The sequence below is a fragment of the Crocodylus siamensis genome, chromosome 3 (genome assembly GCF_052110815.1).
Source record: "Crocodylus siamensis isolate JL-2025a chromosome 3, ASM5211081v1, whole genome shotgun sequence".
Lineage (NCBI taxonomy): Eukaryota > Metazoa > Chordata > Crocodylia > Crocodylidae > Crocodylus > Crocodylus siamensis.
The window spans coordinates 221,840,875-221,854,463 of NC_143397.1; the positions used below are offsets into that span (position 1 = coordinate 221,840,875).

Genomic DNA, 13,589 nt, shown 5'->3' on the forward strand with positions numbered 1-13,589 from the left:
CATGCCAAGATATAAAGCTAAAAACAATTGCCAACTGTTTCAAGAGAAAAAATACTTTGTAAAATCCCATGGTCTCCCAGGAAAGACTCCGTGAAACATGTTCCACTTCTTAACCATTTGTCAAAAAGGACTTTATAGCAGCTCTGGGTACAGATGAGGGCTTGCCCTTGTTTAGAGAGGCAACCAGTGAGGAGTTACAAAACACTTTAACTTCTTCTAGGCCTGAAAACCTTGAATCAGGACAGATCGTAATATGATTGATCAAGAAAGCAAGAATGATTTTGATGAAATTCCACTTCTGATGAATATGGAGGTGTTAAAGGCTTTAAAGTACTGTTTGGCATTTCTCACATCAATTAACAGCTCCACAAAAAGGTTTAAAGGTCTCTTCAGGATGCTGAATCCTGTTTTCAAGCAATATTGGGACTGGGAAAAAACAGTATGAATTAACCAAGTTGTTTCATCAAAATAGAATGATAATGCATATCTTACTTTTCTTAATTCAATCTCAAGATATAATAATAATGTAAATATATAAATACAGTGTTACACCACAGTAAATTTCAGTGCCAGTTTCCAGTAATAGAATTAAAATGTTTAAAATCAGAGAACCCTTGTCCAAAGTCAAACCCATAGAAATATATATTGCTGTTTAATGAATGTACGTTTACTGCTGCTGCTAGTTTGTGGCAAGGAGCACAAAAAGTGCATCTACATTCATATAGTGTGTTTCATGTGATTGTTACCATCTCTAGTGTTCCTTAAAAAAATCATATCACAACAGTTTAATAATGTGTATCTGTTAAATTCGTGATTTTATAAATTTCTGATTAAATTGAGAATACAAGATTGTTTTTTCAAGGGTACCCATCTTATAGAACAGTATTTGGTTAGTAATAAAATCATAGAAAATTAGGGTTGGAAGAGACCTCATGAGGTCATCTAGTCCAACCCCCTGATTAGAGCAAGACCCAAATAGATCATCCTAAACAAGGCTTTGTACTATCCAGGTCTTAAAAACCTCCAAGGATGGTGATTCCACAGCCTCTCTGGGTAACCTGTTTCAATGCTTTACCACCCTCCTCATAAGGAAGTTATTTTCCTGATATCTAACCTAAACTTCCCTTGCTGCAACTTGAGACCACTGCTCCTTGTTCTGTGATCTGTCACCACTGAGGACATTATGGCTCTACCCAGGAACAAAGGCTGCTATTAAATCCCCCTCAGTTGTCTCTTCTCCAGACTAAATAAACCCAGTTCCCTCAGCCTCTTCTCAAAAGTCATGTGCTCCAGCCCCCTATTTTTTGTCCTTCTCCAATTTCTCTCCAATTTGTCCACATTCTCTCCGTAGTGGGTGGCCCAAAACTGAACACAGTACTCTAGATTTGGTCTCACCAGTGCTGAATAGAGGGGAAATAATCACTTGCCTTGATCTGCTGGCAGTGCAGCCCAGTATGCCATTTGCCGCCTTTGCAACAAGGGTACACTGTAGGCTCATATTCACCCACTGTAATCCCCAGGTCCTTTTCTGTAGAGCTGCTGTTTAGCCACCCCAGCCTGTAGCAGATCATGGGATTCTTCTGCCTCCTAAGTGCAGGACTTTGCACTTTGTCCTTATTGAACCTCATGAGATTTCTTTTGGTCCAGTCCTCAAATTCATCAAGGTCTCTTGGGTTGGACAGGCATGACTTGCCCTTTGTGAACCCATACCAAATGTTCATAATCACCTTCTCCAAGTGCTTAAGAGTGGATTCCTTGAGGACCTGCTTCATGATTTTTCCAGGGACAGAGGTGAGGCTGACTGCTTCGTAGTTCCCTGGATCCTCTTTCTTCCCTTTAATGATGGGCACTATATCTGATCTTTTCCAGTCATCTGGGAACTCTCCCAATTGCGATGAGTTTTCAAAGATTAAGGCCAGTAGCTCTACAGTCGCATGTGCCAACTCCCTCTGCACCCTGAGTTGCATTGTGTCCAGCCCCATGGACTTGTTACACATCCAACTTTTCTAAATAGTCCCTAACTTATTCTTTCACCACTGTTGTCTGCTTACCTCCTCCCCAAACTGTTCTGCCAGGAGCAGTAGTCTGGGAGCTGGCCTTGCCTGTGAAGACTGAGATAAAAAAGGCATTGAGCACTTCATCCTTTTCTGCATCACCTGTCACCAGGTTGCCTCCACCATTCAGTATTGAACCCACGTTTTCCCTGATCTTTCTTTTGTTGCTGAGATACCTTCTTATCCTTCAGAGCCCTTGCTAGCTGCAACTCCAGTTGTGTTTTGCTCTTCCTCATTTCATCCCTGCATGCCCAAGCAATACTCTTATACTCCGCCTTAGTCATTTGTCCTATTTTCCACTTATAAGCTTCCTTTTTGTGTTGTAGCTCCAGGAAGAGTTCCCTGTGAAGCCAAGATGCTCTTCTGTTTTACTTGCTAGTCTTCCTGTGCATCAGGATGGTTTGTTCCTGCAATCTCAGTAAGGCTTCTTTAAAGTAGAGCCAGCTCTCCTGGACTCCTCTCCCCTCAGACTGGATACCCAGGGACCCTGTCCATCAGTTCCCTGAGCAAATTGAAGTCTGCTTTTCTGAAGTCCAGGGTCCTTACTCTGCTGTTCTCCTTCCTTCTTTTCCTCAGGATCCTAAACTCAATCATCTCGTGGTCGCTGCTGCCCAAGTTGCCATCCAGCGCTACATTCCCCACTAAGTCTTCCCTGTTGGTAAGCAGCAGGTCGAGAAGAGCACAGCACCTAGTTGGCCACTCCAGCGCTTGCACCAGGAAGTTGTCTCCAACACTCTCCAAAAACTTCCTGGATTGCCAGTGCACCGCTGTATTGCCCTCCCAGTGGGTATCAGGGTGACTGAAATCCCCTATGGGAACCAGGGTCTTTGACTGGGAAAACATGCATTAACTGTTTGACGAAAGCCTCATCCACCACTTCCTCCTGGTCTGGTGGTCTATAGTAGACCCTCACCACAATATCCCCCTTGCTTCTCTCCCCTCTGACCGTAACCCAGAGACTTTCAACAGACCTATCCATTTTATAGTGGGGCTCAGCAATCATGCGGCTCTTTAATATGCAGTGCAACTCCTGCTCTTCTCCCCTGCCCGTGCTTTCTGGGGAGTTTATACTCACCCATGACAGTGATCCAGTCATACGAGCTATCTCGTCATGTCTCAATTATTCCAGCCACATCATAGTTCCATGATTGTGCAAGTACTTCCCATTCCTCCTGCTTGTTTTCCAGGCTCTGTACATTCTTGTACAGGAACCTGAGGTATTAGTCAGGTGGCCTGATTTCTCAGGAAGCATGAGAACACCGCCTTTATGGCCCCTTCCTGCTTGTGCTTCCTTCAGGTCACCCACTTCCCCACTTAACTCAGAGCTTTGGTCTTTGTCAACTAGCACACCTAGTTTAAAGCCCTCCTCACTAGGTTAGTGAACCTGTCTGTGAAGATGCTCTTCTCTCTTTTGCGAGACTATAAATGGCTACATGATGCACATAAATTATGCTTGACATCACTGTTAAAAGGGAGAGGTTGTCCAAATAATTTTGTCTTATTAAATGGTAATGTCAGTATTTAGGACTATCTTGAACTTTTTGACTTTTGTTAAAAAATACCTCAGACAGACAAACTGACCTCTTTGCAAAATGTTCTTCATACAATATTTGCAATTTTTCATCTCAAATTAAGCAAACCTCCTATTTACTATGTGGCGAGAGAGCTGCTCATTAGATAGCAAAATTAGTTGTAAGCGCATATTTTGTATGAAGTGCCATTAAAATGCTGAATTAGATTCCTAATGAAATGAACTCCTGGAATGCAGAAAGCTGGGAACTCTGAGGCTAGGATGGTTGGTGAGAAAACATTCACTTATCTGAAGTATTTGAATTATTATAACACACATTTCTGCTCAGTGAACTAAGTAATTATTGTTTATTCATGCCTGCTGTGCAGTGTATGACCGATGACTTAAATGAACAACAGTGTCAACTGGAAGCTGAATGAAATTAAATACACACTGGAAAGGTAACAATACATACCGTGTAATTATTTAAATCTGAAGTACCTTTGTTACAAAACTTAAAAAAGCATTTTGAATGCTATTGCTTTATAAATTTTACAAGGATAAAAAGATTCTTTAGGACTCAAAGAGCTTGTTGGAGCTTTTAGATTAACTGGGAGAATTCATTAAAATGAATTGAGCCAAAATTATTTTGTAAACAATAATAGTTTTTAGCAGGCATGACTAATGAAAGTAGTCTCAGTAGTTACTGTTCAGATTCTATATGTTAAAATGTTTTAATTTTACTATGCCAATTTCTTCACTTCTTGTTTTCTTTTATGGCCAAGAATAGATCACCAATAGACCTAAAGAATGTTAGGAAAACAGAGCAGTGTGGTTCTTTCATCCAGTTTGTGGTGACATTCATAGTTAGAAGACAAAAGAGACCCAAGAGGGTTTCTGTTTTAGATTGGGGGGGTTACGTTTGTTTGTTTTTTAAAATTAAAATATACTTTCTAATATTTTGTTAAAGGACATTTACCTGGGAAAATTCTTGCAAATACATGGATTGAAATTTTTAATAGTGAGATGTAATAAAAGTAATTTACAATTGTAAGCAGTATTCAGGTGTATTGACTTCCATGTAATGTATTTATAACTACAAAAATAGGTTGTGTCATATTTCTATAAAAATGTTAAATTTCATATTTCTATAAAAATGTTAAATATATTATAGCTTATATTTTATATATAAGCTATATTATACATGGATAAAGAGGCTAGTAACCCAGCAAAAAACCAAAACAAAAGTAACATGTAGTGACATTTTAGTAGCCCAAGGGACAGCTGAGTCCATCACAAAAGTGTGTTCTTGTTTTTATACTTTGGCATGGATTCAGTACGGATAATTTGGAACTATCTAATAAACCAGAATTATAATCATTGTTAGGGAAAGTTATCTCCTAGACTAGGGACAGACATACAAGCTGGTTAAGTGATCAGGAACTGGTTTAAAGCTGTAACAGAACAGAAATTCAGTGCACATAAACCAGTTTCAAAATGGCAGAAACTGGTTGAAGTTAAACCTGATTGAACATAATATCAGAGACTTAACCAGTTTGTGTCAAATCGGTTTATGCAATGTCTGACCGAGACCCCTTTCTGGCTTTAAGTTAAACTAGAATCCCCCAGCATCCCAGATTCTTTGGAGTCCTGGGCTGTGGTGTCTGCTCCAAAGAATAGGTCTGGCCCTGCCCCTCTGCTCCATAGCCAGAGCTCCAGCAGAACTGCAGGCACGGCAGGGTGTGCCTTGTTTCTCCCTGCCCCTCCCCCCCTTGCTGCTCATTGCTCAGGCAGGGATCCCCCTCTCCTTTCACCCATCTCCCACAACATGGAACCCAGCCCCATGGACCCTAGGCATGTGGTATGCTAGCTAATGTTGAGAGGTGTCTGTATATGCGTCTCCAATTTCACTGGAATAGGTGGACCAAACAGTGTCTGCTTAGGGCTTTTTGGAGCTAATCAGCATGTCAGCTGATAATGTCCCTCCATTCCTTCCTTGGAAAAAGCTGTTTAAGAAGCTTGAACTAATGAGAGAGGCTTTTGTTTCGTTGATGAGCTGACAAATGCTGTGTTATCATGCCTCTGCTGGCTCCCTTGCCTGTCAGGTTTGCAGAGAGTGTGAAAAAGCAGAGACAGGGAGATTTAAAAAGCTCAGTATCATCAACAGATGCATGCACTGCACACACACCCTTTTGCCTCAGAGTTCTAGCTGGGGGATTGCAACAGTCCTGCCCCTTGAGCAGCAAGCAGGGAAAAACCTGGGACAGTACTGGCAGGGTGGGTGGTATACACCCCTCCCTAGAGCATCCTGCTGGGGCTTAGCCACGCCCCCTCAGCCCAACAGTATAGAAGGGTAGGGATGGCTGCTCTAGCACCCCCCAGCTTCTAGCCTGAGCCACTACAGGCATGTGTCTGCATTTCCTCAGTCTAGAGGGGATGTCTGTCCAGTTGCAGACAGGTTCAGCCTAGGCAGGTTAGATTAATCTGCAAAGATTGAATCAATTTGGCTCAGGCTTTTTGAATGCCTGTCCCTATCCCTAAAAAAGCCTAGTAGGCATCAGCCTCTGCTGTCAGCTATCATATATAGGGAAGGGATCCCAGTAACAGTGCCAGGGCCAAATTGGAGTGTGATTAGCAGGGACCCTTGAAATCCATTTCCCATGGAAAACAGTGGAAAAACACAGAATTTGCCTTTTTCGCTTCTACCCCTGCCACTGATAGGTGGCAGGACCCTGGTGTCCCTATAACCAGTCAACAGCAGAGGGGCATTTCAAGAAACATGAAAAAAAAGGTGCTACTGCCCTGTTCACTTCACACTTCCACTGCAATTTCAATAAATCCTTACAGTTTCATTTTCCTTCTGGTAAAAATGCAGATTTTTATGTTTTTTTCCTAGAGATTTTTGTTGTTTTCCCACTGAAAACTAAGATCCCTGGTAATTAGATGGTACAGATTACAGAAAAAAATTGACCTGCTCTGGAAAGTTATTGCCAGGTAATTTCCCAGAGGTTGTCCTTAAAATGCCGGTTTATTGAAACCACATTCATGATGTCATGTTCTTCCCTCAGGTGGTATGCAGGACATTGCTCACTGCATATTTTAAACGTTGGTATTTAGTTGTTTAAAATATTATACAGCATTCAGTTAAATGTATATATAAAATGCCAGTGTTATTAAATAGTTCTTATCAACTGAAAAAATGATCTAATAGTGATTCTTTGATGTACTGCTTTTCCCTTCCTTAACCGATTTCTCAAAAAGATAGGTCATCAGCACCTAGCTCTCTGGTTCCAAATCAACAAGATACTTAAGCTCTGTCTGGCTTTAATCACCCAACAAATATCATTTGCTTTAGTAGGAGTACTCTAAAGCATATAGTGAGGAACACTGTTAAATACCTTTTTGAAATAGGTCCATTATTAGGAGTTTTGGAATATGTTGTAAATTTCTGAGTGGATAAAATCCAAAATAGAGTCATAATTAAGATGCAGCCACTCTTTCTAACCAAAATGTTTTTAAATGCTTTCCCACTTTTCCCTCTGCTCATCTCAGTTCATACAATCTTAATTTTAAAACCTAAGACAAAATATCCGTACTACCACTTCTAAAATGCCCTCACACGTATACAAATTGTGAAGTTAATCAGGAAATGAGTGATTGCTTCCAGGAAATGCAAATTATACACCTTTAATGAAATTCTAAAGATAATGTTGTAAAAGTTATTTGGTCAAAGTCGGGTGTAAATTTGTGTTAGAATTATTTGTTTAGGATGTATAGTGTACATTGCTGAGTTCCTTAATAATCTGGTAAATTCACTGTACTTTTTATGTCCAAAACATTTTATAACCATTAACTAATTAAGATTTAGCATGGCAAGCAAACAGAAACACAATACTAAATAATGTAAAATTATTTTCATTATTAGACACATCCATTTCCTGCTTGAATTCATTTTTTCACTAATTTACTTGTCAGACAGCAACTTAGCCAAATAAGCAGTATTGTGCACCATAGAATACAAGTGTAAGATATCAAGAAGTTTTCTGTTAATTTTTTTATTTTCAAGAACAATAGTAAGGATAACAGTGATAACAGGGCATATATTATCACAGTAAGTTTCAGAAGATGTTAGTTTTGGATAAAGAAGCAAATTGTTCAGCTTCTGCAGAAGTTGTTATCGTAGTGTCTCAATATTCATCTTCATTTCCTAAGGCATGTTAACTTTAGAAAAAATGAATATGAGGTTACAAGTCATGAGCTTTTGTGCTACAACACTAGTGCTGACTTACTGAGTGACCTTGGATAAGTCACTACATCTCTTTGCTTCACGTTTCTCAGATGTAAAATGTGATAAGAATAGTCATTTTGCCTAGTTGATACAGTGTGGTGATCATTATTGATCACTTCTTTGGTTGCTGGATAAAGATGCCATTCATCCTTTTTTTAGGTCTAATTAAAATTATATTTATGTGCTGGACAGTTCTGAATGTAGTGTCAATAACAAACTTCAGTAATTTCAGTAATGATTAAAAAATAAGGAAAAGGTAAGTAGGGGGCAACTGAAGTCCTCTTGGCATAATGAATTATTCATTGGTTCTTTTCCTTGTTAATTTGTAGATTTGTTTCAATCTGAGATATTTTTTATCAAACTGTGGGTGGCTGGCTCCTAGACCCACTCAAGACTGGTTTCAGTGGAAAGAAGACAATCTAGATTTTAACAAGTATGGGATTAATTCAGTTGGCATAAAGTTATAGAGTCCTGAAGAAGTAGGGCTGGAAAGTCATCTAGTTCAGCCCCCTGCCTGAGGCAGGGTCATCCCTATCCAAACCATCCCATACTAACATAATCTAAAATCTACACAAGACGATCCTCAACCCTAATGCAACGTAGACCTAACATCCAAACTTGCCACAGGTAAAGCAGGGGAACCACAGCAGCCAGTGTCCTGCTTCTATAAAATGTTGTCAATTTATGTTCAAGAAGTCCTAGGTAGAGAGCCACACTCCTCCCCCTCCACTGCAGAGGAAGGAAAAAATCTCCACAGTCCATGCCAGTTTGACCATGGGGTAAAATTCCTTCCTGAACCCAAATATGGTAAATTGGTTTGGCCCTGAGTGAAGAGGCAAGACCCTCTAGCCAGGAACCTCTATCTTTGCTCCTAGCAGGAGAATTGGCACACCTCAGTTGAAGTCCTCAACAGCCAGTGCTCTCTGTGGAGGCTTAAAAACACCCTGACACACATGTAGCAGAAAAAAGGGAGGGGTGGGAGCAACCAGCAAAGCTCAGAAACATGGGAAATACCCATGATAGAAAATAGACATAGTTACTCCTACTTCATCCCCAAACAGCAGCTATCCAACCTTTTGAATACTTCCATTGATGGAGAGTCCACAGCTCTCCTAGGCAGTCTCATTAGTCTCACAGTGAAGAATTTTTTTTCCAGATATTTGATCTAAATTTACTTTGCTGCAGCTTGAAGCCATTGGTCTGCATTGTCCTCTCTACAGCAAAAGAGAGAATGTGCTTTCCCTCTTCTTTCCTTCAGGTATTTGAAGACTGCTATCATGTCCTCTCTTAAGCACCTTTTCTACAAGTTGAACATGCCTAGCTCCTTATATGACTTGCCTTCCAAGCCCTTGATAATCCTTGTTGCCCGCCTTTGGACCCTCTCTAATTTCTCCATGTTCTTTTTAAAATGCGGAGCCCAGAACTGCAGACAGTACTCCAGGCGAGGCCTAACCAGTGCTGAATAGAGTCACTGTCACCTCCTATGTCTTGCATCTGATGCAGCCAAAAACCACTTTTGCCTTTTGTGGGGCTGCAAACTCGTATTGAGTCTGGTCTACCAAGACTTCCAAGTCCTTTTCCATAGAGCTGCCATCCAATCAGGTGTCTCCCCTTTTGTATTTCTTTTTGATGATTCCTCCTGAGGTATAGCATCTTGTCTGTATTGAACTTCGCTACTTATTTCTAGTCTAACTTTCCAATTCTGACATAGATCCATTAATAATTATCCTTTGTTTACTGCTGTTGAAGTCTGTTATCTATCCACTTTGTAGTATTTTATCCAGTCCACATTTCTCCAATTTGTTTATGAGAAGCACTACAAATAAATATATGCACTTAGCCCTACTATTTCTCTCCCCATGTTTTGCCATTCTCAGCTGCGCAAGGACCTGCCTTGAACTTTCCTTGTTTGTATCTCATGGTCCTACTAGCCAGCCCTGCGTTCTTGAAATCACTCTAAGCTCTATCAGTTCTTCCATTTGTCTTGGCTTTTCGCATTCATGCCCTTACCAAATCTTGATGTTCTGTACTATGTAATATTTCTAGTGTTAGGGTTTGTCTACATGAGGAAACTATTGTTGATTGTAGTAGTTTGAAAATTTAAAGCCTTCTTGGATTCCCCTTCTCCGCACTAAGACTAGCTGTTTTCATGTTAGGTTTGTGTATTTGTAATGTGGAGTAAATTAACCCTCACAAATGTACTTTTAGAGCAGAATAAGTGCGTCTGCAAAAGGAGTTAGTACCTTATAGCTATTTAAACAATATACCCATTTTGACAAGCCAAAGCTTTAACTTCATTCTCTCCAATCCAGATTGCATAGCTCTTGCTTTCTCCTTTCTTCACTGTTGCTGCAGTATCCTCTCTTTCGTCTCTCCATCCTTTTTTCCTGTTTTTGGTCCCATGTAATTAAAATAACTGAAATAACATAACCATAATAATCTCTCTTCCTTGCTCTTTTATCCAGATTTCTGCTGCTTGAACTGTCAGAACATTTTCTCTTACATACAGTAAATGTTATACCTCTTTATTTTTAAGATGGTCTATAGTTACAATCATTTAATCTAAATTTTAAATCTAAGCACTGACAAGGATTTTGCCTAAAACATTAATCTACAATAGTCTTTTATGTCTCATAGTTCTCAGTTGAGAAATATGAATGACTTATTCCTATAACAATATGCTGTTGCCTTAATCCTGCCCCTTTTGGTACTTTAAAATATAATATTTTGCCTTAGGCCCAGTGTTTTCTTAAGTGACAGAAATTAAGTAAGAATCAAACACTGCCTGAAAAAGACCCATGATCAGATTTTGTCATGTTCAAATTTTTGGTTTTGGGGTTTGGATTTTTCGCACAATTTTGTATTGCATATTTCTATGAAATATGCTTTAGAAATCTGAAAAAAGTCTTAACTTCTGTACTGATTTTAGATTTCTTTTAAAATAAGATAGGAAAATTTCTTGTAACTTCAAAAATTTCTTTGCATGATAATATTTATTCTGGAATAGGAAAAATGAAAAGCTTGAGTACATAAAAGGTTTTTTCAAAATACTAAAAGAGAAATTTAATATTACATCTGGGAAAATCTTCATATTGTTTATTGCTTTCGCTGAAAAAGGAATTGTAATAATATTTGATATGTCTCTTCACTGACATTCTTACAAATGCATCCATTTTTTATATTCATGTATAACTAAATTTAAATATACATTCACATATAATAGGTTACAGTGATGTTTATTTTCCTATAACTAGAATATGTTATGCTACTTTTTTGTCTGTTTTAGCACATTTTAAAACATCTTAGGCTTTTAAAATATAAGGAACAGTATGGAAATTATTCTGTTATACTCTTTCTCATTGTTGCCAAGTTAGCAATTTAATTGCTAGCTAGTGTCTTTGGGGGGCTTCAGTTGAAACATATTCAAAATCCTGTTTACTATGCATAATACATTTGGTAAATTATCTAATGTCATTTTTGACAACTTCAGAAGTTTTAATGGGTTTTTGAGGTTTGTCTCCTAAACTTGTGCTTTCAAGAGTTGGCAAGTATGATCTTTTTGTGTACTTATTCAGAAAGCTTTCATTAAACAAAGATATAGAGAAAACAAATCAGAGACTGGTTTTTAACATATACCCCCTCTCATGCTTTCTAATAAGTTTACAAAACTAAAACTTTATTTTGGTTTCCCCAGCAGTAATTATTATGGAAAATCCTTTTATTACCATTCCATCACCAACTATACTATTGAACTTTGAAAAATAACTAAAGTTGCTTAGGTCAAGTATTTGTTGTGATTTATTGCATAAGAAAATTTAGGAATGATAATGACGAATTATTAAAATGTAGAACTAATAAAATGCTGACTTTCTTACCATGCTTAGCTAATAGAGTCCTCTTACCAAACTTGAAGCTAATAAATAAAAGTCCACTAGTTTGCTGAAGTTCTTGCTGTCACTGAAGCACAATGAAAGAGAGTCTATGTAAAGACCTCAAAGAAAATAAATAATCTTATATTAATATTATTAGCAATTTATTACTGAGTCAGGTACATATCATTTCGGTAACCATGTTTTTTTTGTTTGCTTTGTTGCTTTAGAATCTCGGCCTTTATCACTTCCAGTGAAAGCCATGCAGAACTCAACTGAAAGCTGCAGGAGTCCTGAGGAGAGAATGAAAGAATTTATTGGGATAGTATGGGATGCAGTTAAGTGCCTTACACTTCAGGTAAAATGAAAAGGAAGTGATAAAAGTTATGTCTTCCTGCATTTCATGATACTTTTTTATGCATTTTAGCACTTTCTACAAATCTCTATAAAAACAGTTCCCTAGTTTTATCATCTTATATGAGCAGTTTAAAAATGCTAAAGGTTAAAAATTAAAACATGGCAATTTGATAAATTATTTAAGAGCTCTTACATGTTAAACCATTAGCAATCAGTGCACTCATGCATATACGTGTAATTCTGAAAAGAAGAGTCTTAGGGGAAAAAAGGCAATATTTTAACTAAGATGCATAGGATGCCTATACATATGCTTTGATATGTTCTATACGTGTTCTCCCTTCCACCTGCAGAGCCTGTGTATAGACACCCATAAACATCATGGTTCACACTCTTTCATCATTCACACAACTGTTTTCTGCCATCTGTAATTGGCACATCAGATTTGTTTTCTTTCCAAAAAGCACAGTAGAAGTAGAAATTATTTCTCAGGTATGTTCAGTTAATAGCTGTGCACATGTACATATTTGAAATGCTTACATTTTTGCCCTTTTCTCAACAAGTAAAACACTTAGATTACCCTATAGACATTTTTTCATATAACAAAATATAAGGTCTGTTAAAAAAAAAAAAAATTATTAAGGTTGCAAAGTCAACCAGTCAGAAATTAGCACATGCCACAGTTAAGGCTCCTTGTTCCTATGGTTATAATAATCCAAAATTAGTCTTGCAATAGTTGTGGAATTCCAGACATATTTAATCTTTGATGCTACTATCTCTTAATATGAAAAAAATTAGTGCAATTTTTATGTTAAACATAAAAATAACCATTATTGAGAGAGAGAAGCATTGTACCTTTTATTGTTCCTTCTTGCATAATGAAGTGTTCACTTGTGCATGGTCTAATCCCAAAACCTTCAGTTTTTACTCTTTTTGACCTTGGACAAAACTCTTATTGGTTTTATAAGCAGAGGAGAATATGAACATTGTAGTTTTACTTCAATAAGATCTCCAGGTCTGGGCCTTGATCCAGAATCCATTGCAGAATTGAGTGTATACATGCACTTAATTTCATGTTCTGCGAACAGTTCCATTTGGTCAATGGAAGTGCGTGTCCAGTAGTTTAATCAGAGTGTGGGTGGGCAGGGCAGCAGCCCCAGCCACCAATTTAAAGGAGGCCTGTGCAACAACAGCAGCAGCTGCCCCCTATTCGTCAAGACCTCACACCATGGCAGCATCTGTCTGTGCCATGATCGGATCTCCAGCAGTACTGATCTGTGTGCAGAGAGGTAGGGCTCTCTAATGCTCAGCAGCTCTCCTGCATTCCCCCTCAGTGCTTCTCCTCCCCCCAACTGCTTGCTGTCTGATACTCAACATTCTCTGTCTAGGGCACCAAACAAGGTTGCCAAAACAACACAACTTTTTTTTTTTTTTTTAACTAACAATCCTTTTACTGACATTTTTACTGATGTGTTTTACATAAGGTAAATGTAATATGTCTGCCAAGCACTGGA

General features: G+C 38.4%; 1 protein-coding gene across 4 annotated transcripts in view; it reads left to right on the plus strand.

Annotated features, from left to right (window-relative positions):
- Positions 1-13,589, plus strand: part of VPS13B (vacuolar protein sorting 13 homolog B) — an 883,845-nt gene that overhangs the window by 454,690 nt on the left and 415,566 nt on the right. For all 4 annotated transcript variants that reach the window (XM_090040420.1, XM_090040419.1, XM_090040417.1 and 1 more), the window contains one exon: positions 11,952-12,079. In XM_090040420.1, coding sequence (XP_089896546.1) covers positions 11,952-12,079 — 128 coding nt within the window. The remainder of the gene's footprint in view (positions 1-11,951; positions 12,080-13,589) is intronic.